Source organism: Tripterygium wilfordii, chromosome 13, assembly GCF_013401445.1.
Source record: "Tripterygium wilfordii isolate XIE 37 chromosome 13, ASM1340144v1, whole genome shotgun sequence".
NCBI classification, from domain to species: domain Eukaryota; kingdom Viridiplantae; phylum Streptophyta; class Magnoliopsida; order Celastrales; family Celastraceae; genus Tripterygium; species Tripterygium wilfordii.
Genome location: NC_052244.1, coordinates 3,215,066 through 3,241,418, shown reverse-complemented (window position 1 = coordinate 3,241,418; position 26,353 = coordinate 3,215,066). Strand labels below are relative to the sequence as shown.

Below are 26,353 nucleotides of genomic sequence, written 5' to 3'. Positions count from 1 at the left end.
AATTATGGGATAAAAGGGTGGAATAAAATTATTCCATTGATTAAATCAATAAAATAAATTTGTTGGGCTCCCATGAACCATCAAACTAATGTGTTATATGTCATTTTCGAAGGCAAAATACTGACAAAAAAACACAGAATAAATAAATAAAATGAAGAAAATGACAGACAGGGTTATTTGCTATTTCTCATGACTAAATTTTAATCATTTGGCATTAAATTTTAAAATCCCAAATCCTTTTTTTGTACAAATAACACAACAATCGATAAAACCTATAAATAAATAAAACTACTCGGATTTTTTTTCTTCACACGCTTTAATCGCAGTATTTTGGAATATGAAAAATAAGTAGTAAATCATAAGAGATTTTATTACTGTTTCTAGTAAAAACTAAAAAGTTAAAAGCCCTTCCTTTTTTGGTTTTTCAGTACTTAACTTTTCTATCGTTTCCTTCCTTCGCTGGGATTCTTTCCTTATTTCTTCTCTCTGAAACCGGTCCCCTCAAAAACTCATCCAAACAGAGTCTGCATCACCCGCAAACACAGAGAGACTGATCGCCGCGTGTAAGGATCCAAATCTCTCCTTCGATTTCTTCGCTCATGGCTTTCGCTTTTACGCTTCTTTGTTAATCGTTTATGTCTTGCGAGTTTTCTTTGTTACGCTCAAGCTAAGAACACTTTCTGGCGATGTCTTTATTTGGTTGGATTTTGTTTTCTGATTCAATGCCCTGTATACCTTTGCTATTCGTTGTGTGATTTCTTGAATTGTTGAAGCATCATTAATTGGTGATGTTCGTGTTCCAGTTTGGTCAGGAAAGCCGGGTTGTAACTCATTCGTTATGGTCTTAATGTTATGTCCTTTACTATATGTTTTTTTAAAATAATCCGTTCGTGGAACTGTCATCTAGTTTCCGAGCACTACTTGGCCATGTAGGGTTCATAGAGTTCATTATGTTTGGTTGAATTCGTTGTTTTGATTTCATGAAGCATCATGCATCTGATTCTTGAGGTGTCCTTGTTTGATAACTTTGTTACTGTGTGTGAATTCATTGTTTATTATATTCTTATGGAATAGTCTTTGTTCATGTCCCTGTCGAATCTGATTTTACGTTTTTAGACCTGAGGTCAGTCCCTTGATTGGCAATGTAGTCTTCATTGGTTTGATTTTGTTCTTTGTTTTAATGCACGATATACACGTGTTACTCGTTGTTCCATTGTTCAGTATCTTGATTCTTGAAGCATCATTTCTTGCTAATTGTATTTGTCAGAGTTGATTCAATCACGAAGGCCTGAATAATTTGTCTTTTTTTTATATATTATTTTTAAAGAATTTGTTTATGTCACTGTTGGTATTCAATTTTTTTTATATTACCCTGAGCTCTGAGTTTGCGTAGTGATTTATGCATCATTTAGTTCAACCATTTTCTTTGTTTCAAAGCACACCATATGTAGGCCACTCATTGTTTCATTTTTGAAGCATCATTTCAAGGTAATTATGTTTTCACTTGACTGGAAATACCACTATGTAAATTGCCTGCAATGGTCTGTTTGGAGCATCATTATGCATATGCGTTGGTAGTGATGATGAATCATTGATGTTTTGGTTGCAATGAAGCCACTTGGTGCTAAGCTTCGTTCTTAGGTTGGTTACATGAATCTGTAATGGAAAATTTGGATTCCATTATGTGGATTCTCTTCATCAATTTAGTTTCAAGTTACAGTGTCGACTTTCTATCTTTTTCATATCCTTCTTTTTCATTCCATTTATGTCTTTTGCAAGCCATTTATTCTCTTTTTCTCATCTCAGACTTGAATTTTCTCCTTTTTTTGGCATTTGAGCGCTCACCTCTGTATAATGTACATGCACATGTCATCTTAGCCGATCCAGTGCGGTGTGTGCGTAGGGGATGGACCCATTGATATTTACTTTCAGTTTGAAGTAAATATTTACATAGGCTATTATTTGCTACAAGTCTTTTTCCTTTATTTGTGCCAGTTGCTGACTGTGTTACTAGGCAGAGTAAGCGCTTGCTGATTTAGGACATAGTTAAGAGGTTTCTTTGGTTGCTATAATTTCTTTTTATTCATTTAGTGACAGTTATATTTTTGTATATGTTGCAAATCGTAATCTAATAAGGTTGGTTTTATTGTTTATTGAGGCTTTTTTTATGCTAAGATGGTTTGCCCTATTCAATGTAGATATTTCGTGGGTTCTGGTGCAAAAAATTGAGATAATAGTAGTAAGGAATATTAAAAAGAATAGAGGGAGGCTAATGAAGACATATAATTATAGGAAAGGATATGAATGCTATTGAATTAGTAGAGAGTATTTTTATAGACCAAATTAAATAATGGCGAAGAAGAATCCTTTTAGTGGTCCAACCGCTTCTTCTTATGGATAATTGGATACACTAAGCTGACACCAAATTGTTTGGGGCAAAGGCTTTAATGATAATGATGAATGTTTTCCTAGTACTTGTGAGATTAGGTTTTGCAAGTCTACATGAAGGCATAAGTGGTTTTTTAATTAAGACAACTCAAATATTAATGTAGTTCTTCTTGAAGAGTTATTCCCCCCTATATGTTAGTGGACTCTAGAATTTATTTGCATGTGGGTTCGAAGATCCCATTGTTATTCAAGGGTTGCTTGCATGTTGCCATGTGTCACTCAAGCTGAGGCTTGTAAAATATGTACAAGTAATTTTCTTGAAAGGCAGGTATTGATTTGTACCACAATGGTAGCTTTTCTTACTGGACTATTACAATAATTTGCTTGGGATGGCCGAAAAAGGCGGAAAATGCAGAAGTTATTAACAAGCTATCCTTCTAAATATTATGTCTTGCTCATTGGTGTTTCAGCGAATCATTCCATAACCAAAGATTTACGTGTTTTGCCATTTGTAGACAGCAAATCTGCAAAAATTTGCGTGAAGTTTCTGATGGACAATTTAAGAAATCTTTTTTCGACATATTTGTGATGGTTGTTAATATGTTATTCTTCAATGAGTTTGAACCAAAGGGAAATGAAGGAAGCAAAGGTGCAAATGCATGCTTGTTATTTATTCAAATTTTACCGGAAGCTGCCTATGAGATATTATATGTTGTATGTTACAAATTTCTACGCTCATTTAATTAGATCTTTAAAATAAACTACCACTAAAACATGCAACACATGGTTTGATTTTCGTTAGTTATGTTTTGCTGTATTTTGCTTGGCATTTACCCATATGTTTATTCATTTTTTTTGTTATCTTATCTTCTGAATTATGTATTTTGTAACGTCTGTCAACTTATTAATTGTGAACTTGTTTTATTTGTGAGAAGTTGTTCATGGAATGCCTTCTATGTCATTGAATAGTATTAAGTGCAATTTTCGTGGCATTATGGACACTTATGGGTCATATACTCATATGCTTGAATACTTTCCTTTTGAGGAACACCAGATGGAGTCTTTTTGTTGGTTATATGGAATTAGGATATTTTAAAACAGCATACGAACGCCTTCTTCACACAGTTTTAGAATTTCGATATACAACTGTTTAATATTGACATTCAATTTCTTGTGTATCAGGTTTTTTCCGGCCAGTTTGTCCTGTACTAGTGCAGTAGTCGCTGTTGCGTTGCTGATGACTGCTTATTTGGCTCCCTCATCTTGAGTTGTCATTGTACTTTGGACTTCACTTGTAATTGCAAACATATTTTAGACTTAAATACAGTGTTCTGTACATACATTTGTAAACATTTATCCAAGTGTTACAGTTTCAAATTTAGCTCTTCAACTATAGTTGCAGTCATATTATTAACTGGAATCTTTCTATAAGAGTTATTTTCATTCCCCTCTAAATACATTCTCGTTTCGAGGCAAATTCTAGAAAGACATTTGACTTCTTTATGTTGGGTGCATGATCACTTAATTCTGGAAAACTCTTCTAAAGTTGTAGATTATGGAGAGCTTGGCCCAGTTGGAAGCAGCATGTGAAACACTTTACAATTCCCAGAATTCGGCTGAACGAGCTCAGGTTGAGAGCGCACTTAAATGCTTTTCTGAGAACACTGACTACATTATGCAATGCCAGTTGATTCTGGACAACGCATCAAGTTCTTATGCGCTAATGCTGGCTAGTTCGAGCTTATTGAAGCAAGTGACAGAGCATAGCCTTCCTTTGCAGCTTCGGCTTGATATTCGTAATATTCTTATTATTTGCTTGTGGATAATTTACCTTTGAATGTTATATGTGGAACTTTTATAAGAATGTGTTGCACTATGGCAAGTCTCATTTTTTCCCCTGGATAATCTGCCGTCTATGTTCTATGAGAAATTTAAGTGATTGTGTTCCACTGTTAATATCTTTTGAGGCACTGCTCAACAAGTGATCATTGTTGTGGTCATGTTGATATCTATTATCTATGGCTTTATCCGCGATAGTTGGATCAATCCAAGTCGCTAGGTGCTGTTGTTTCTTATTCTTTCCATCGTTTCATTTCTTTTGGCTTTATATATCTGGTTTGGGAGTGGGGCTTCGAAACTGCGTTTTTTGTTGTTGTTTTGTTTATTTTAATATGGTCCACAAATTTTTGCAATAAAGTTTAGATTTCTTCCTCGACAGCTTTGTTCTTATACCACACTTGTTAATTCTATTTCCATTAAGTTCTCTATTTGACTCTTTCAACTTGACCTATTGTACTTTGTCTGAAGGAAATTACATTATGAAGTATCTGGCCAATAGAGGGCCTGACTTGGAGCACTTTGTCGTTGTATCTATAATCCAACTATTTTGTCGAGTTACAAAGCTTGGGTGGCTCGATGATGAAAGATTTAGGGAAGTGGTTAATGGGGTTATGGACTTTCTGAGTCAGGTAAAATGATTTTTGACTTTTTTTTTTTTTGCTTCTTTGATCTTTCTATACTTAGATATCTGTTTCTTTGTTGACATTTTTTAAAAATATTTCATTTTAATTGTTACTTTATTTTATTCTGTTTTCTATACAAACTTGGAGGATAGTTATAATGTCAGATAAATTCCTGTTGTTGATGCTTATTTGGTATTTGATATCTTGTTTCTTTCATGATTAAGGATTCTTAGTTTTTTGTTTGGTGCTTTATGATGTCTATGAATCCCAATTTCATGCGAAAATGTGTTTATTAGACAGCGGTATGACGAACCCCAGGTCCCCAACACACCCTCTTTTTTTAAAAATTCTGCTCCAGCTGTTGAAACATGCATGGAATCAGTTCGAAGTATTTGATGGGAGGTCAACTATAATAGTTGTCCTGTCCTTGAGCAACAGGTTTGGCTTGAGGCTTTAGTACTCGAGGAAGACATATTCCTTGTCTGGTCCGTACTCCGGTAGTAGGACTTGCATAGAAGGTATTCTTGTCATGTAGGAATAGTGATTTGATTGCCTTACACTGACGAATTACATTGGACTTTATATATTTTTATCTAGTAACCTTCTCGAAATTATCTCTTCATCAGTCCAGCAGCCCCCATGGATCCTAGCTTTCATTCGCCGCCTCATTCATCATCCTTGTTTCTTCATTTTCTGTTGATTTATAAGTTTTTTATTTGGCATGATCCTGCTTTCTGTTTTGTTTGGAATTTATTGTAGAAGTTCTTTTTATGTTTCTTAAAACAATTGCTTTTTCTGCCTTCTTTCCTTTTCTTATGATTCTTCAATGCAGAGATAAGCTTCCTAAAAGTTATTATGTGCTTTTATCAGGCACCACGTCATTATGCCATTGGTTTGATGATATTGAATCAACTTGTCTCTGAGATGAATGAGGTTAGCCTGCTCGATCTATTTTACTTTGATGGAACGAATTAAATTTTAGTGTTACTGAGATTGTGTATCGTGGAGATCTATTTTACTTTCTCTATCTTGAAGCATTACTGGTCGGCATAACATTTTAATGATTACATGACAGAGCCATTTTATCTGTCTAATTACAGTTGATTGGAGATAATTGACTCCCCAAGAAGAGTCCTTTTAACCTTATTCTGTTTAGTATGTGAATATTTGTTTTTCTATTTTTGATTCCTTAATTAGGTGAAAAGCTGTCGAGCTGCAGGATTGATATTAATTGCGCATGCTTTTTTTTTTAATCGCTTCTGACTTATAAGTTACCGTTTCTTCATGATTGGATTACTAATAAGATTTGATATCTCAAAATTATGCAGTGCAAGACAGGATTGCCTGCTATTATGCAACGCAAAATATCCAGTGACTTCAGGGACAAGTCACTCTTCCAGATTTTCAAAATCTCTCTAACATCTCTGAATCAAGTTAAAAATGATGGTAATGCATATTCTTTTGTTTTTAGCTCGGCAGATTATTGTTTTTGATGTTTATATAATTATATTGATGGGTTTTCATTTGTCCTATTCATATTTTATCTTCACAATCTTGTGGGATTGAAAACAGTTGGAAGCAAGCTGCAGGAGCTTTCTCTGTCTCTTTCCCTTAAATGTTTGTCATTTGATTTTATGGGGTCATCTTATGATGAAAGTTCAGATGAGATTGGTAGCATCCAGGTATATTGAACACAATTGTGCTGTATATTTTGCCTTTGGTTTTACTCATTTGGAAATGTATCTCCTCTCTACAGCTTTTGCAATTTGGTATTCTTTAATTTACAATCTTCTTACCTCGGAGTTGACAGATCCCTATGTCCTGGAGACCAGTTATGGAGGACCCCTTGACTCTACAGATCTTTTTTGATTATTATGAGAACTATTTTTCAAAGGAGGTTTGTAAAAGTTATATTTCAAAATAGCGTTGGTGTTTGGTGCATTTGATTTCAGTATGCTTTGGAGTGTTAAATGGACTGGTTCTGAACTTTGAAGTCTGGGCTAGACCTACTTCTATTTTAATAGCCCTCTGGGATCTCTTAGTTGTTCTCTTGCCACCCAAATGCTTTGGAGTAAGATAATTGAAGATCTCATGTCTGTATGGCTGAAGCCGAACCTGTGTAAAGAAACAGAAAATTGACAGTTCAAAAGATTCTAGAGTTGCTCTTTATTTTTGAAGTTATAGATTCTTTCCTAGTTTCAGTAATTTATTTTACATTCAAAAAAAATGTTGGGTCACTTTGATTAAGTTTTCTTTACGGGTACGGCAATTCTCGCAATTTCTTAGTTTGATAGAATTTATGTATTAATTATAATGCGTATTAATATAAGTCTTTTATTATGGTATTCTATTAAGTCTAGTCCTACTCAAAATCACAGTCGGGTTAGTTTCTTTCCAGTTCCTCTTTTATTGAACAGCAGTTAAAGGTTTATTTTTAGGACTTGGGGGTTAAAGTATATTTTTGTAAAATAATTCTGATAGAATTCATATTATCAAGGAGTCTGCCAGCCTAATATGATATATGACTCTTTGCTAAGAGTTGTTTTACTAATGATTCAGAATTTTAGTGGTGTTAAATTTGAGAGTCTATTTGTCTGTTTCCTTCTTCAATTTTAGATGTTCAAGTCTCTTTTTTCTGCTTTTGTTGCTGCCATTCTCTTAGAACTTCATGACTGTACCCTAGTGGTAAAAGGTTGCTTAACCACAACCTAAGAGTCACAGTTTCTATTTTTGGAAACAAGCTTTCCACAAATGCGGAGGTTAAGGCCCCCGCCACTGGCAGCCGGCACCCTAGTAGCAAAGTTGTTTCACAGCCCCTTAAGGATCGCAAGTTCAAAATCCTGAAAATAGCCTCTCCTCATATTTCTGAGATCTTTTCCACAAGATTTGTTTAGCCTTATTATAAATACTGTTGAGGCTAGAAACTGGCGGCCTTTTAGGACGTGACAATTATTAGGCCTCCCAGCTTAGTGGCTAGGATATAAATGTAGAACTTTTCTGGCTAAATTTACAACTCTCTGCATAATGTGTGGGCCGAGGTTAGCAGATTTGATCCTGCCCATTGCTTGTGTGAATTTGCGTATGTAAAAGAAAACAGAAAATTTCTACTCGGGGACTGATCATCAATTTCTCAGTCTTTTACTTAATCATGTTGCTTATTAGACACTTGATCTAAAACTAGGTTCTTGCTTCTCTTTTATTTCTCCTTATCCATCATTAAGATCTTGAAGATCTTGATGGCATATAATAGTATATGCTAGATGATAAATAAAATATGTATAATATAAGAGTATAAGACCAACTTGGCTATCTTTGTAATGCTTCTAAATTAGTGATCCAATATTTTGGTATTGCTCCAAGTCTTATTTTTGTATTAATTGAAAGCCGGTGGCATTTTTCTTACTTTGATTTATATTTATTACATAATCAGATACAATCGCATGATTATCTCTCATCTTACTTTCCGTACCCTGATTTTAGTTTTTGTCCATCTCCTTCTTTTGATTTTTAGACCTCGCTTTACTAGCGTGCTGGTATTCCCACATGTTAGGTTTCGTATCTGCCATTTTGCCCACCCCCCCTTTTTCCGTGAATTTGATGTTTCATGGATCCATTTGTTTGGATTTGATATGGTATCTGTTAATTAGGATATTGAACGTTGCTATTTATTTATTGTATTTTATGACTTCTTTGCATGATATATAAAGTTTTCAGCATTGCAACTAAAGAAGATTTTAGTTATTTACTATTTTATTTGTACATGTATAATTCAGGCTTTAGAGTGCTTGGTGCGAATGGCTTCCATAAGACGATCCTTGATTACAGATGATTCGACTCGAAAGAAGTTTTTAGCCCAATTAATGGCCGGAACCAAAGAAATTCTACAGAGGGAGATAGGTTAGTAGAAATTCACATGCATCTTTTGTTTTTCTGTTTTATGTTATCCTCGACAATTATATGTTGTGTCGTATTTTCGATTGACTGATTTTGTGTTTCAATTAAAATGACATTTATTTCTCTCTACTAGGGATTATAAATCTATCAAGTATAGTACTTTAACTTAAAAACCCTTCGGGTTAACCATATTAGAAAATGTCTTTTTCTTTATTTCCTTTTGAAGTTGTCATTATGCTCGTGATTTCTTTCAAAAGGCATGCACTTGATTTTGAGTTGTTCCGATATACAGATACAAGACACAACAAGGTGCTTGTTATTAAAAAGTGGTTTAATATTGTTATAAAACTCATCCTTATCTTGGAATGACCCCTTTTAGTTTTTATTGTTGCACTGTCTTCGTGCTTGATAAAAATTCTTTGCGTCCAAAAAAAAAAAATGATGTGAGCAACAAGATGCCGAATAAGGAGACAAGCAAAAGGATGGTGATACTCATATTATCATTTTACTCCAGTAGTCCAGTACATGATAATTTGGCCTCTATCTTTCTACCATATATTTGGTTTAAGTTTTGTGTTTCGTTAGGTAAAGCTTAATTTTAAATTGAGGTTTCTACCCTAATATTCAAATTCTTGGTAATTTTGAAAGATAGTGGTCCATGAGTTCTATTTCAGGTTTCAATGGTCTTCTCTATGATCTTTCCTAGCACAAATGCTGTTTCATTACTTCCTAGAAGTGCAAATCCTTGTAACTAGGAATTACCACGAAATTTATCAATATGCATGAATTTTCATGTTTATGAATGAAGACTGATTTATAGAGGTTTTAGCAGTTATGAAGAACTTTTTCTGTCTAGGTATGATGTTGAAAGAATTTTGGATGTAACATCGTCAAAGTCTTAAATCCCAAACAATTCTGCGGAAATAACTTGGCATTCACTATGTGGATTTTCCTTCATTTTTTATTCTGATCTAAAGTTATATTCTTAACTAATCTTATTAAGTCGTCCGTATCTCTTCAATCTTCATGCATGTGGTTTTAGGTGTCCCTCTTATCTTTTAGTGTCTCGTAACCTAATTTTCTCAATTTGTCACTTGCTGCACCAAGATCTCTGAGCTATACATGGCCAAACCATTTTAGACTATTTTCACACATCTTATCTTCAATCGGTGCTTGTACCACCCTAGGTTGAATAGTGTTGTTTTTTACCCTAAAATTTTCCGTTGCACACGCAAAGCCACTTTCTCATTTCGTTTGCATTCATTTTTGAGCATGTTTGTCTCTAAACTGCCAAATAATCTTTCCTGTGTAATGTTGTGGGGCTTATAGCAAACCTCCTGAACTTATCTTTTAAATCTCACAGTATCCTATTGCTGCACATAATCTCATAAGGGACCTTTCCACTTCCTCGAACCAACTTTAATCTTGTTCAATATATCCTTCTAATATTTTTTTCGTTCTTCTTAAATATGGGCCAAGATTTTTAATCTCAAATTTTAAACTTCTTTTCCTTCTATTTTTAATCAGTCGCTCGATTTTAGCTTTTGTATAAAATGCAAACAGATACACACACACTCTCTAACATATATATGTGCACATGTGTTGAGCATATCTTTTTCTGTGTTTATCAATCACTGCATTATTTTCTTCAGCTATGTCGCCCATTACAAAAATAGTCAATTCCAATGCTTCGGACAAGTGCAAATATTCAGTTAGTAACTTCTTGGCACTTGGCTGATTCAACAACTGAGCACAAGTAGGATTATAATTGTGTTGACATATATAACATTGGGAATTATCATATAGATGATCATAACAAACACCGGGCAGGGAATTATCATTGTTTTCATGATCGTTGTGATACTGTTTGAAAGTTTAGGGTTTAGTCCTCATTCTATTAGTAACACGTCAATATATTGATTTAGTTTCATTTTATTAACATGTGTTTGTTCTTATACAAAATGTTGCTAAATGCTTTGGCCCCATGGTTTTGGTCGCGTAAGGTCTTGCTGATCATGATAACTATCACGTCTATTGTCGTCTTCTGGGACGGTTTAAGTTGAACTATCAGGTACACCTCTGTCTCTCTCTCTCACATTGACTTTGACACACCCCATACTCATTACATACATGCAGACGAGTTTATACCCATCTGGAGATATAGAAAGATTAAAGTTGATTATGTGCAATCTATATGTGCACGGATGCTTAATTATGCATATTTTTGTGTAACTAATTAAATGTTGCATATGCACATGTATGCTCATGTTGTGTTCCTTATCCTGCACTGCTATTTTTGGTTATCTAAACTTGATATGGTATATATAGTGCATACTAATGTCTGTATATGTCATGTTCACTTACTTCCATTTATAATAATTAGAAGATCCAATTTTACACGTCTCGAGTAATATCACGCAAATCTTACTTTTACCTGAAGAGTGTCCTCTTTGAAAAAGCTCAAAGTTTAAGGAGAAGAAATAATAGCATTTTTTCCCATTACATATAAAAGAAGAAGCAATTGTAGCTTTTATACCAGGCGTTTATTACTTAGTCACAGTATTGATACCAATGTGGCTTGGCGAGAAATGGAAATTTTTTGAAGTAACTATTGATACTTTCACTTTGTGTTGTGGCGCCAGTCATTTTGATAAATGTGAAAGGAAAGAAGGAACTCTATGTTGAATGAAATGAGTGTAAATGAATAGCAATTCTGTGCTCTCAAATAAATATTCTACCACGAACCAGTCATGTCCAAAAGGTCTATTTCTATATTTGACAGGATATATAGTTTATATGTGCAGTAGTTGATCTGTTAGGCAGATGTTGCAATTCCTAGCAGAAGTGGCCTCGTCAATAATGGGTGCATTCAAATATATACCATATGAAATTACTATGTAGAAAGATTCTTAGAAAGCTTCTAGGTAGTTTGGTCTTGTAAGTTCCATTATTGGTGCCAAAAGGATTTTAGTCCATGACTATTTAAAAATGGCAAAAACTATTACAATATAGTAAATAACACTTAGTAGTAGCTTGAAAAGCCTCTATAACTGCCCAAATAAGAGTAAATCCAGTTTACATCATGACTCAGTGGCAGCTTGAAAAGACAATGTTTCTGTTGTAATCTCTCTAATTCTTTGAGACAATCAGGCCCCGTTTGTAGCCCTGGATTAGGAGTACATGTATCCCCTTCTTGATGTTTGAGTCCCTAGGCAGTAGCATTGTCTCTGTAAGACTTTAATCCAATCCTAGGTTAATGAGACGAATATGGGAAGATAAAATAGTTAAGTTGTAAAGTGGAACTGCAGTTACAGTGGGAATAACCCAAAACTAGATACAAACTGTATTATTCCAGCCAAGTAACAAACCAAAAATTAGCAAGCAGATAACTCCCCCAACTCTTAATCTATCCACTACTAAGGACATCAAGCAATGATGAACTAGGGCAATGATCAAGGAGATGAAAAAGAAAATTGGTTAGGGGAGCACCATAACTTGAAGTTGAAATTGTAGAAAATCAATCACAGGATAAGCTGCAGTAAGGGAAGTTAAAATCAGGTTATGGTAATTATGACCAAGAAAGCCATGTTTCAGCATCAGAATCAGTGTGCAGAAAAAGAAATTTAACAGAAGAAGGCTAACAGCGTAGCAAGGAAAAAGCTAGAAATGAGTGAGAAAGAGGTTGAGACAGGTTCTGCAAACAACAACATCAAGGAGTCCCCCCTGGAAAAGGTTTCCATAGTCTCTCATCAGTTCTCCACCTTTTGGAAAAGTTAGCTGCAGTTTTACAAGTTGGCAAATAGTTAAATCCACGTTCTCTTTCTAGGTGTCTATTAGAATATGGTATACAAGATGTGAAGTGAAATGCCCCAACCCAATAAGTCAATTTAATTGGGTTGAATGTCAAAGTAAATGTCAGAATATGTATAAATGATGTGAAATGCCCTAACCCAACAAGTTAACTTATTAGGTTAAATAGCAAAGTAACTAATCTTAACATGGTATCCGAGCGGATGTCTTGGGTTCAAACCTTAGCTTCCGCTATTTAAACCCCCATTTGTTGTTGCCCTAAGTGAGGGCCTTGTGTGAGAGTAGTCATAGTGTTGGGCCTCGTATGTTGTGTATGTGTTGGGCCGTCGGATTGTCCAACCTACACTTGAGGGAGAGGGTTAGAAAATGTTAAATGATGACGCCCAACCCAACAAGTTAAATTATTGGGTTGAATGTTAAAGTATCTAATCTTAACAGTAACAAATTATAAGATGGTATCTGAGCAAGGTTTTGGGTTCAAACCTTAGCTTCCACAATTGATAAACTCCCATTTCTTTGAATTCCCCACATATTGGGTACCTAATGAGAAGTTGGGCCATATGTTTGGGCATTTGCTTGTAACAGGCTTTGAATTTTCACGTGTTGGGTCGTCAGATTGTTCAGCCCAAACGTGATGGGGAGTGTTAATTAGAATATGGTATAAATGGTGTGAAATGCCCAAACTCAGCAAGTTAACTTATTTGGGTTGAATGGCAAAGTAACAAATTATAAAATATATACCGGTTAATCATATGCGGCATACTATGTGAAACTTGTTGGTTTGGGGCATTTCACGTCATTTATACCATATTCTAACCGTGTCAAACTAGTTGCCAACCTAAAATCATATAAAAGGAAGATATGGGCACCCCCACATCATAGCTTATAATATAAACTCACAAAAGAGACACGAATTAGAAATCTAAATCCTAAACCACATTAACATTTCTCTTCATCTGATCCATTGTGTTGCAGTTGAGGTGTTTTTTATTCTGTACTCTTCTACTCCTGGTGCAACCCAACTATTTGTAACCTGTTGAGATCCATACGTGAATTATGAACACACGAATTTCATTTTAAATTATGAAGCAGCTTTAAGAGTGTGAAACACCAATTTATGGATGGTGGTCTTTTAGGGGCAGGATTATGCGCTTCCTGATTCCCGCATTGTGATGTGGTGTTTCTTTTAAATTTGTGTTCTTCAGTTGGAATTTACTTTATCTTTTCTCCATGATGATTCCCCCTCACCACCCCACCCCACCAAAAAAAAATGTTAAGATTTCATCTTCATCACATGATTTATTGGGTTTTTAATTTCATCACAACCGCAAAAAAGTGGATCAGGCAATTAATTTTGTAATTTGCTTAGAAGTAGAGCTATTTCCCTTTATATATGATCTTTATGCTAGAAAAATTGCAGAAGTTCCTGTTTTCTCTCCCCATTACTCACGTATTCTTCAAAAATTATACTTTACAGTGAAAACTCTTACATTTCTTGCCATCAGCACACATTTTGCCCCTATATGTGCATAAGTTGGCTACTAGTCCATATGTTTGTTTTGCCCACAATATCCCGTTATTAACCAATAAAATTGGAGTCGTAGGAATCTTTTTCCCCTGTGACAAGTATAATTTATACTAAAGGGAACACCAGTGGCAGGCAACCCTTGTTTATAAGAAAAGCATTTAAAAGAGTTTTAAAGTGGTTCAAAGTTAGCGAGGAAAATTATACTGTTGCTGTTATTGTTAATACACTTCTCAGCGAAAAATAATGTATGCCCATCGATTGTTTGATCCCGCCCAGAAAGAATATCTTTTTCTAAGAGGTTATTGCTGTCATCACTATTGAATGATGTTCCTGATTATGTGGAACGTTATTGACATGCACTTTCATACATCCCACGTGTCCAGCATTTGGTGTCTGCTAACGAGAAAACTATGTGTTGCAGTTACCAGAACTTATAAGCGATGAAAGCTTTAGTGATTGGATGCATTTAGTGGCGGAGTTCACATTGAAGTCTTTGCGGTCATGGCAGGTTCGTTTCTGCCTTTTTATTCCTGTTACTTTTCTGTTATAAATTATTTTGTATTATATTCTCTAATATGAAAGAATAATTTGTTGTCTGAAATTGATTTATTCGATTGTCTTTTGTTCCAGTGGGCCAGCACTAGTGTTTACTACCTCCTTGGGCTGTGGTCCAGATTGGTGTCATCTGTACAGTATTTGAAGACTGACTCACCAAACAATTTGCACGAATATGTGCCCAAAATAATAGAAGTTTTCATTTCTTCAAGATTTGATTCTTTTCTGGTTAGTTTGTGACTGTGTCTGAGCAAATGCATTTAGATTTACCTCAATCTCCTGTATGATTGACATTGCTATCTGTCTTACCATATATCCGCTGCAGTCCAAGGTTTCAGATGAACTTTCCGAGGATCCACTTGACAATCCTGAACTTCTTCAGGATCAGCTTGATTTCTTTCCTCACCTCTGCAGATTTCAGGTTATTACTCCTCTGTGTTTCTACTGGGATAAGTTTTGAGTCCCATTTGTTTGAGGTTTTATGTTATCAAGTGATTGAGAGAAGTAAGGCGATGGTATCTTGAAAGTTTTTATTTGGATTGGTACCTCTTTTCAATTTTGTTGATTGGTATGGTTCTCTGAGCTGCAGTATGAAAGCTGTGGTACGTATATAATCAAGATAATGGAGGCGCTAATGCATACATATATAGTATGTATTCTTTAATCATTTATCGGTTTGCTCATATACTAGTAAGCTTTGACTGATGGTTCTTTGGTTAATGATAAATTTGATTTGAGTAGGGGGCAGCAAGCCTTAAGACCCTTGCACATGGTAATGAACTATCTATTATTGAAGGAAAACTTTCTTGGATGGTGCATATAGTTGCTGCTATTCTCAGGACCAATTATAATGGCACTAGGTAAAGATTTTGCTAATGCTGGTTGCAGTAGTACTTAAACAGAAGACAGTGCTCTAATCTGACCTTGTTTTCCTTTTTCTTCCAGTGGGGAATCGCAGGAAATTTTTGATGCAGAACTTTCAGCTCGTGTTTTGCAGTTGATAAATGTCATGGACACAGGGCTACACAGTCAGGTACATTCTCAAGTGGAGATGGCATTGCATTTTCCTTTTTTTTATGAGGGAACATACCTGACCATGCTATGGTGTAAATATTTTACAATTTATTGAATGTTTTCTTCTTAAATTTTGTTTTGATGCACCTTTTGTAGTGAAAGCCTATATGCTTGAAGTTTTAATTAAAGATACTGGTAATGTTTAAAATTAAAATAAGTGACTCTGACAATTTGGTTTAGGGTGATGTAAACTAATTACAACTGTACACATGTGTTGCATTATTCTGAGTTTTCTTCCTTCTGAGAAGCATTTTTCCAGTGCTCCATTGGTAATATTCTGATTTATGGGAGGATCTGCGGCTGGAAGAGACCTTTTTGAACTTGACAAGATTTCTTTCTTAGCCTTTGCTGGGTACATCATACCAGAAGACGTCTTTCTGCAGAGGAGATTCTATTTCAATATCCCCCTCATAACTATTTATTTTTTGTCTGCATTTCTGTGAGTTCACAAGGATGAATATATCCATTGTCTGTTGAAACTTGAGTTTGCCTTTACGATGATATTGGTATCCATTGCTTGATATTGGCATTTATGGAAGATGGTTTGAACAATCTGTCACGGTTGTTGCCTTATTGTTTTGAACCTGTTATGGATGCTTGAATTCCATTTTTTAAGAACAAACGAAATTACCTTAGGCCCATATATGAAGACAGGAGTTATTAACTCTCAAATATGTGGACTTATGTGGCTATGTAATGTATATGAGATTGTGATATTGTCTTTCTCGTGGTTATTATTTCCCTATTTTTATTTCATATGATATAGTGTAGCATATTACTAGAAGCAAACAGCCCCTTGCATTTTTTGATATTTTGGTTGTCCTTACCGAATTTTTTGGGTCATGATTGTGCGATTCTTCAAAAATGTTTCTGTGGTAACTTTTTCTTGCTCATCAAACCAACTCTGTTTTTTCAAAACTTGAGGTTTATAGAGTGCTTCTGAAGATCAGCTTGATATTGACCACATCCTGAATGCAGGTGGCAGTCTTTGTTTGAAATTTGATTAATTTCTAACTCTGTAAATGATTTGTAGTCCTTGTGTTAATTTTACCTGTTAGGCTTGGACCATGCCCAAGCATAACTATTTTTGAGTTTTCGGAGCTCAGATATCCACAATTGTTGGTGTCATTCCCTATGCATTCTGATGATGAACCTCTAAACCCTATATCTGTATTAAATTAAAAGAATTTAATTGCTAGATTGATAAATTTGAGTAAAATTGATAGGCTTAAGTGGTTCCGTCTCCTCTCTCTAAAAGGTCCTTTTAGAGAGTGTAGGGGCCACTTATAAGCCAAATTTAACATGGTATCGGAGTGGCCCCCTAGCTATGTGTTCTTGGACGACTTTACCTCCACCCTTTCCTTGGGTCATGGTTTGCCCGTTTGTTGCACTTGTTGAGCTTTCGGATTGTCCAGCCCACAAGTGATGGGGAGTGTTAAGTGATAAATGTCTCACATTGTCTAGTTTGGGTGAATTGTATGTGCATATATGTGGTACCCTCTCCTCTCTCTAACATGTCCTCTTAGGGGATAAACCAAATTTAACAGTTTATAGTAAAATTCGCAAATCATGTTCTGCACTTTCCAGTAACTAGTTTGATAGAATGTCTCTTATAGAAAAGAATAGTTAATTGGGTCTTCTCTATTTTGAATCCAAAGAACATAGAAGAACATAAATTTAATATTTGAGATGCGCGGCATAAACTATTGGTATATGACGTGTTTCTGCCTATCATTAGGGAGTTCCTCCCATCCCTCTTATAAATCATTACTTGTATACTTTAGTTTGATTGTGTTTCTCTCCATTTACTTCTAATCCATTTAAAGTGATGAAATCTCCCTATTGCTTCTTCGGGCCCAAAGTGATTGCTATCAATTCCCTTTGCTCTCATTAGGCCAAAATCTAACAATCACTTTACATTGCTTAGTTGCTATGGAGATTTGGAGTAGCAGGTTGTGCCACATACAATTTCCAATATTATAGTGTTGGGAATGGTCTTGGTGAGGAGATGGATTATAGCCACCAGGCGAGCATGTGGTCTAGTGGTAGAGATGCAGGGGTGCAACATAGAGGTCACAAGTTCAATTCTTGGAAACAGTCTCTCCATATATTATGTGAGGGTAAGGTTTGCGTACATCCTGCATGTCCCCGATCCCACCCACTGTGGGAGCCTTGTGCACGAGAATGGTTTGTTTTTGCATTTATGGAACTCGTGGTGCAAAGGTTTATGGAGATTTTAAGGGGGTAAGAAAAGATTGAGGGGGGAGAAACGCTCTATATGACATTTGGAGGCATTTGACGACTGTCTTTAAAGTTTTGCTTATTATTATTTTTACGTTGTATATTCTATATTTTCCTCTAGTGCTGCTTGTTTTTTATATTGTTAGGGAATAATCTTTATTTTCCTTTAGTGCTTCTTCTCTATATAAGTTGTGTACTATATTGGTTAGGCCACAAAGGCTTTTAGTGACTTGTCGCTTATTATGAACATATTGTCATTGTTTCTGTTGGAATTTGCAGAGGTATTGTGAGTTAAGCAAACAAAGACTTGATCGTGCAATTCTGATATTCTTTCAACTTCTGAAGAAATCTTACATCGGAGATCAAGCTATGCATTCTTCCAAAGTAAATAAATTTGAATCTAGCTCACTTTTTTTTCTTCAGAGTTTTCAATAACCATTATGTCTCTTGATGCTTTCTTCATTTGGTGCAGCAGTTTTATGATCTACTTTCTAAGAGTCTTGGTATCCATGATCATCTTATGCTTTTGAATACTATTGCTGCAAAAATTGCTATAAACCTCCAGTCTTATGCAGAGGTAACAAATTAAAAATTCTATCTAATTTCTTGGGCTTGAATATGGTACTAAAAATCGTCCTTGTACGCAGAGTGAAGAGGTTATCAATGAAACCTTAAGTCTCTTTTTGGAATTGGCATCTGGGTTAGTTACATTTCTTACAGGATTCTTATTATTCGTGAATTGTTATATATTTCCTAGGTTCTTGTTCGACCTCCATTAAAAAAATTATATTTTATTTTGCAGATATATGACAGGAAAGCTCCTCCTGAAGTTGGACAGAATTGAATTCATAATCACACATCACAAAGTAAAGATGACTTTGAGCAATCTGTGTTATCTTTCAGATTCTATGTCCTTGATCAATGCATTTTCAGATGAATAAATGATCTTGAATTCTTTTTTTTATATCTTCAGGGAAAGCATTTCACTTTCTTAGAAGATTACAGACACTCCCGTAGCAGAACAACTTTCTATTACGCCATTGGTCTGTTGATATTCATGGAAGACAGCATCTTGAAATTTAAGTCTTCAATGGATAGTCTTTTGCAGGTACATATGTTCATACTTTTGCATGTTCAGGAGTAAAAATGCCTATGGGTTTGTCAATTCACATGGAGGATAGTATATTGGTATTTATTTCTTTCATGGATCCATCATGAATTGATGGAAAACCCTCTGGACAGAAGTTCAGTTGTAATGTTAGCGCTCAAACATTTCTTTGAATGGATGTTCTCATGATATGCTGATTTGCATTTGATTGACTTCTCTCTCTTTCTCTCTTCTTTTTTAGAAAGATACTTTTGCTGAACTGTTGGTTACACTTCCCAGGTATCTGTTCATTTGGAGTCGATTCCTGATGCTATTTTCCGCTCGGATACTGTAAAATATGCATTGATTGGTTTGATGCGAGATCTTAGAGGAATAGCAATGGCCACAAATAGGTATTTGAGCATTTATGTTCTTCGCACAATCATGTTTGCTTGTGGCAATGATTTATTAACTTTTTACCTTCCTGCTTTCCAGCCGCAGAACATATGGATTCTTTTTTGATTGGCTATATCCAGCACACATGCCACTTCTATTGAGAGGCATTGCACATTGGACCGATACCCCAGAGGTGAGGTCCAACTCACTATATTGATGACGATTCTCTTACTTAGATTACACTCCTGCTCAAAAGTGGCAAGTTTATTCTTTTTAAATGTGATTTAGCATTCATGAAAAGTATTGATAGGTACCTGCCCTGTTCTTGGTGCTCTAAAAGGTGCCTGTGTATTTGCAATACTTTTATTAAACATTGTATTCGTAGTCTCTTGAGGCAAAAACTTGAGCTTATTCTCTGGCTTACTATTTATTACTGTAGTCATTACATACCAAATGCCAAAGGTACTTGTATTTTTGTGTGGGAATAATCGTGAGAAGTGGATCCATTTTTTCCATTGATTTTCCTCGTCTCTCTTTTTTGTTCTGGCAACACACCCCTTTCTAGTTTTATCACTGCTGGAGTTTTTGTATCTTGAAATGTTCAAGTGAGAAATCTATGTTATAAGTAGATGAGAGATCTCAAATTTATTGCTTGGCATTCTAGATCCTTTAGGCAGTTGAACATTTGGCCCAGTTGCAGGGGTGCAACCTAGGTCCTTCTTTGATTTAGCATTGTAGGTTTGACTCCAGGCATTCCTTCTTGGTTTTAATTATTGTATTCAACTCTTCTGCCGTTGACTTTATATCAGGCCAAATTATTGAACATGCTCCTAAATTACTGCTTTAATGACTAAAATTTGAGCCCGTTTTGGCCAAGTAATATTGGTTACATACCTTCTTGGTGGCGTTGACGTAGTTTGAAGATAGTGTTGGCTTTGTTTTCCCAAGACAAATGTAATTGAATCTATTAAGATTAGTTACCACTCAACACCTCCATATTTTTCCAATGTGGGACTTCTTGTGTGGGTTCCAACAAATTAACAGAATCACTATCATGTGGTATATGATGCATGATTCCTATGGTAATGGTGATGGTTTCTGATCGGATGGCTGAATCTTTTTATTTTTAAACCATTGACTCTTAACACGATTTAGTAAATTTCTTCATCACTCGTTTTACTCTGAATTTAGCTTTGATTTCAAAATTTCAAAAACAGCCTCTTATTTGATGCAAGAATACTGCAGGTTACAACCCCGTTGTTGAAATTTATAGCTGAGCTGGTGCTGAACAAGTCACAAAGATTGACTTTCCATTCATCATCTGCTAATGGTATATTGCTTTTTCGAGAAGTCAGCAAAATAATTGTAGCTTATGGATCAAGGATTTTGTCTCTTTCGAACCAAGCAGATATGTATACCTTCAAATACAAGGGTACATGGATTTGCTTGACTATTCTTACTAGAGGTATGCATTTAAAAGTCTCCAACCTTCTACTAGTAATTTGTTCTCTTGATGGTGTGCTTAAACTTCATAATGTTGCTGGCAATCCATTCAAGGAAAATAAATTTATGATTAGTTTTTAAATTATTAGTTTTTTCAAAAGGGATTCCTTAAATTGGTTTCCGATACTTTTCTGGTGTTTTCTTAAAAAAAAAATCTAGTGCACTTACTACTACCTGCTGATTAACCATTGATAATACAATGAATAATTTGCAGGGAAAATGCAGTTAAACAACCGACCAGAAAGCTTGAATTCTAATTGTTCTGCTGTTCTACTCATGCACTGATTCAGTCTCTCTCACTTCCATCATGATGATTCACGATTATGCACTCCTTCTTGAACTTAGATGCAAAGTAAAATCAAATACATGCAATATAAACATGACGCAGAAGAGAAGTGTGGAATATACTAGATATTGTTTTAGCTGCATGAACCCTTGAATCCACTTGGAAAATATAATTCTAGAATCCTCTAGAATTAAGGGAACTCTGAAGGAGAAATTTTATTACTACATGAAGACTTCTCTATAACAAGATTACTCATGCCTTTAGCAAACCCTAATCCTACTAGATCTATGAAAGTAATTATAATGTCAGTAAATACAAACACTCCTTATTTGCCAAGAATTTCTATTCACAACCAAGAATAATAACAAAAGACAATGATTCATAGTAATTAAAGAAATGTACTAACTGTGTCCTACACCAAAACATTATAGTGTGTTACAAAGTTGGTTTCAGTTGAATTTCTTCCTCTTATTCTTTGAAGGTCATCTATAACAAGTTGGTTTCAGTTGAAACAACTTTTAATCCCTGGTTCTTTACTTGTTTCTGCTATTTGAGACTTTGTTTATGTCTAATTCTTTCTGCCATTTGAGGTTTCCCATATGTGCTTTTCATTCTGGGTGCCAGCTGCAGCTTATGGTTTGATTTTGTATGACAGCAATGGCTGGAAATTACGTCAACTTTGGTGTGTTTGAACTTTATGGCGACAGAGCACTTGTTGATGCACTTGATATTGCACTAAAGATGACATTATCCATTCCTTTGTCTGATATATTGGCATTTCAAAAGGTATGACTATTGCACATCAAATTTTTTATGCCAAGATTTTTGCTTAAGATTTTCACTCCCCCTACCACCACCCTTCTTTTTTGGTTGGATTGTGAGGAGGAGATTGTGGTGGAACTTTGCTTAACCAATCAATTCAGGTGAGATGGTGTAAGAAGTTGGCATTTACAACTGTTCTGCATAGCAGATCTCCTTGATTCATCTCAACTGTTCCTAATGTGGAATTTGTTATTTTAGAATTCAAATATCTCTAAGAGGCTGAGATGCATTCAGTATGCCTAGGGAGGTGGTTGATTCCACCTTGAGTCCACTAAATTCTTTCATGATCTGATTCTTTATTAACCATAATTGCCTAAAGATAGGATTGGGCAAATTATACAATTGTCACACTTTACTATATGAGCTTTCTTTCTCTCTGTTTTGGTGTTCATTGGATTTCTGATTAGTATTTTTTCTTTCTTCTTTTCATTTTATTGATGTATCTATTCTGTTCATAAACTGTACTAGACCTTGTAGACATTATTTTTCTTTACTATAGCGCATCAGAAATATATGTGAAATCTAAATACAGGTGTTCTTGAGGATTAATGGAGCATGAAGCATTATTTTTGACACTGATGATTAGCTAGTGATCTATTTATAGAATAAATACGTTAAAGAAACTCGAGGGTTATTTTTCTTAATATATTTGTTGACTAATTACTTTTTTACAGCTTATGGTGGCGTACTTTGCATTTTTGGAGGTCCTGTTGAGCAATCATTTGGGATTCATGTCTAATCTAGATACAAGCACTTTCACCTACTTTGTTGGATCGCTTGGTGGAGGCCTTAAAAGCTTGAATGCAAATATCTCTACACAGGTCTTTATAATGTTTGCAATTTATTTGACGTATATTCTCCTGTGATGGATCATTATTTCTTAATTTAAAGATTAAAAGGTCTTTTTGAGGTTAATATTCGGCTAGTGTTAAATTACAAAATCCTTATTGCATAAGACTGTGTTGGTTATATCATACTGTACTTTTTCTTTATAGATGTCTGATGTCATAATGTACTTGCTATGTGAGGTCATTACTTCATAATCATCTTTCAATGTTATTGCAGTGTGCTTCAGCCGTTGATAGCTTGGCTTCCTTTTATTTCATCCACATTACAATGGGGGAGTCACCCGCTTCAACCACTGCCCTTAATCTTGCTCGACATATTTCAGATTGTCCTGGTTTACTTCCAGAAGTAAGTACATCTTTGGCTAGCAACTGGATACCTTTTTTTTTTTAAAGGTGATAGCCCATTTTTTGTGATATTGATCATCATCCATGGTGGCAAAATATCATATATGTCACACCCCCAACACTTATTAATGTTTATTTTTTGGCTTGATTTAGGCTGAAAAGCTGAACTGTTTTTAAGTCTCTCTGTATAATTAAAATGTACAAATAGTGTATGAGTTGAAGTACAATGCCAGTTGATTATCTTATGCATTTCAAAATCCTCAAGTACTAAAGATCATACTGTTTTTTATTCAAAGCAGAAAAGACCTATTTTCTCCACTATAAAAAAACAGAAAAAACTTAAAAACCTATTGGCTCGTCTCTATAGTGGAGTTTCTCTCTCTAAAGCCAAACTAAAAGCCTCTCTCTTTGATTGGCCTTTGGGGAGTGGGAGAAGAGATCAGCCAGTCCTCCTCCTCCTCCCCTTACTTCGACCTTCTACTTACTGCATTCAAAATTCTGTTGTTCTGAAGCAGTTTTTAGCTTTTTGTATATTTTTATTGTTTGATAAGCAAATTTTGGTATTCTTATCTTCTGGTTTATGCTTGTGGTGTTCGTATTCTATATAGATTTTGAAGACTCTCTTTGAGATAATTTTATTTGAAGACCGTGGCAATCAGTGGAGTCTTAGCAGAGCAATGCTGAGCTTGATACTTATAAATGAAGAGGTGATAATTCAAATTCTCTTATATATTTAATTTAGTCTCTTATGCATTCTAACTTGTACTTGATTATTTTAAATATTATGGGGTAAATCTACAGTTAGTGTTAATCACCGAATCACATGGTGATGCAATACATACTGCTATGATACCTATACTCTAGTACGGGTGTCGGGTATGGGTATATATTCGAGTGTCAGATTCTTCAATTTAAAAATTGATGGGTACGTGGACACCGTCCAAAAACTAGGATACGGGTACGTGGGTACGTCATCTTAATGTGTTAGGATTATTATATAAAATTATTAATGTTATGTTACGTTCCATGCAATTTTGTAATGATTTTCTTATTTTTCATACATTTTTTTTATCAAATGAAGTTTAGTAGTCTTATCAAGTAATAATTTAAATAATTTTGTTATACAATTAATGAATATATACTAACTGCTATATATGGAAGAATTGGTTCAAAGGCATAATATGGTCTCTCTAATTGAGTTTTCACATTTAGAAAGTGGAATCATTAGAAAGGAAAAAAAGAAAAACGAAGTGTCCAAATTTTTTTGGAGGATCCAACACGGATCCCATACCCATATCATGTCGTATCGACACAGGTATGGCGGGTTATATTGAAGAGTCCAGATGTATATATGGTCTCTTTGCTATGGTACTTGGATGGTTGGTGCACTTATTTCATGTAGTCAATGCTTGTTTGTTGTCCAAACTTGGTTAAAAATTATTGGGAATCAATTTCAACAAGTGACCATGACAGAAAATTATTATGAGACCTGCTAGAGTTCTAAATGTGTATTGCTTGCAGTTGCGAAGATTATGGATTGCTATGTTGCATATTTTTGGCAGGGAGTTTGCATTTGGCTCAAAATATTGCCTCGCAATTAAGTTGTTACCTTCACGTTTTCATGATACCTGTTGATTTTGCTTCACTTCATGTATAGGATTATTTTATTCAAGATTTTAATTGGATGTTGCTCTCTCTTTTTCCCTGAGGTTTTGGATGAGCTAGGAATTTCAGTTCATATCTTAAGAGGGAAATTTTTTAGGTCGGGGGAAGTTTGTCTAATTTGCACACATAGGAAGTGCTAGTCAAGTCTCACTTAAAATTTAATTTCTGAAATATTTGGTGGCATTAATACACTGTTTCTCTTATTATTTAAACCGGCATGTTTATGTTTTCTTGCAGATGTTCACCAACGTGAAGGCCTCACTTTTAGCTTCACAAGTAAGTCAAGTTCTCGCCGCTAAATTTGTCTCCCCTTATTGTTGATTGTGTTTAAAAAGAGCTTGAATGAACAGTGGACATGTTTAGTGTGTTTAATTGGTTCAATTCCTCAAAGCATGTTTCAGATGTTTAGTGGATAAGATAGCAGCGCAAAACTGATAAAGTACTCTGTCTCTATAACTGGACTTCCGAGCTCTCCCATGCTGGGGTGGAAATCTTTTGTACTAAATCTCTCTGTCAATTCTAGGAAGCTTGACAAATCTGAAATGTGTCCTAGGCTCTTAGCGCTTAGGGTGGACCTTGGTGGTTACTGATTATTCACTTGTGGAAGTACAAGGGGAAAGGAATAAGTTGACTTGTCAAGTGTTTCACATCGACCACCCCGGTGTTTTTTTGTACTTTATCTAATTGCTCCAGGAATGTTACTAACCTTCAATTTATTACCATTGTTCATTTATATAAGACCGACTTGGTGATGGGTATATATTTAATCAAATGTTATTCGAGTCTTCTAATGATCTGATGGTTGATGGTTTCTGTTGCTTGGATTTAAAATGTTATTTGTGATCATTTCCTTTTCTTGTTTTCTTTATTTTTCAGCCAGCAGATCAGCAACAGAGGCTCTCCTTGGGCTTTGAGAAATTGATGGCTGACATAAGCCGGAGTGTAGATACGAAGAACAGGGAAAGATTTTCACAAAATCTGACCAAGTTCAAGAATGAATTCCGCTTCAAATAATTTGAAATGTACCGGTGTACATAAGGGCCAGAGATTCCACCGTAAGAAAAAATAAAGAAAACAAAAGGTTTTTTAAAAAAAGGTAGGAAAACGTGCAAAAGAAATCTGAGTGAACTACTGAAGTAGAAGAAAATTTTGAAAAGAGACATCCTCGCGTGCTGCTTGATGTCTTGTGTGAAAAATGTTATTATTTTCTTGTAGTATATTTTATCATAGTGTTAGAAAATATGGGATGGTTTAGTGGATATTTGTTTTGGTGGCGGATGTTGCGGTTGTCAGATGAAGCTGCCTCCTGTTACAATTTTTGTGTCAAAGATGCGCTTGAGAGTGTAAAAGTTACTTATATTCAAAGGTATTTTTGCTCTCATTTACTTCTGCAAAAGCTTATACAATAAAGATGATACGTTTTCATCTTGGTTTTATTGTCGAGGCTTA

At 35.1% G+C, this 26,353-nt stretch overlaps 1 protein-coding gene across 5 annotated transcripts; it reads left to right on the top strand.

Annotated features, from left to right (window-relative positions):
* The first annotated feature begins 410 nt into the window (after window positions 1-410).
* LOC120011992 (exportin-7-like) lies at window positions 411-26,340 on the top strand. Of its 5 annotated transcripts, none has more exons than XM_038863210.1 (30): window positions 411-563; window positions 3,571-3,682; window positions 3,935-4,184; window positions 4,696-4,856; window positions 5,721-5,783; window positions 6,179-6,296; window positions 6,423-6,532; window positions 6,661-6,747; window positions 8,624-8,747; window positions 10,748-10,815; window positions 14,504-14,590; window positions 14,713-14,865; window positions 14,963-15,058; window positions 15,227-15,286; window positions 15,379-15,497; window positions 15,583-15,670; window positions 18,232-18,336; window positions 18,428-18,529; window positions 18,600-18,652; window positions 18,755-18,818; window positions 18,926-19,060; window positions 19,340-19,452; window positions 19,535-19,628; window positions 20,681-20,900; window positions 21,880-22,010; window positions 22,721-22,867; window positions 23,112-23,240; window positions 23,848-23,946; window positions 25,142-25,180; window positions 25,781-26,340. In XM_038863210.1, the coding sequence occupies exons 3-30, from the start codon at window positions 3,944-3,946 to the stop codon at window positions 25,916-25,918; spliced, it is 3,144 nt and encodes a 1,047-aa protein (XP_038719138.1). In that variant the 5' UTR covers window positions 411-563; window positions 3,571-3,682; window positions 3,935-3,943; the 3' UTR covers window positions 25,919-26,340. The 5 variants fall into 5 exon arrangements, with proteins under 5 accessions (XP_038719138.1, XP_038719134.1, XP_038719137.1 ...); XM_038863206.1 differs by having other exon boundaries at window positions 18,425-18,529; XM_038863209.1 differs by having other exon boundaries at window positions 3,571-3,664; window positions 3,941-4,184; window positions 18,425-18,529; window positions 25,781-25,918.
* The last annotated feature ends 13 nt before the right edge of the window (window positions 26,341-26,353 follow it).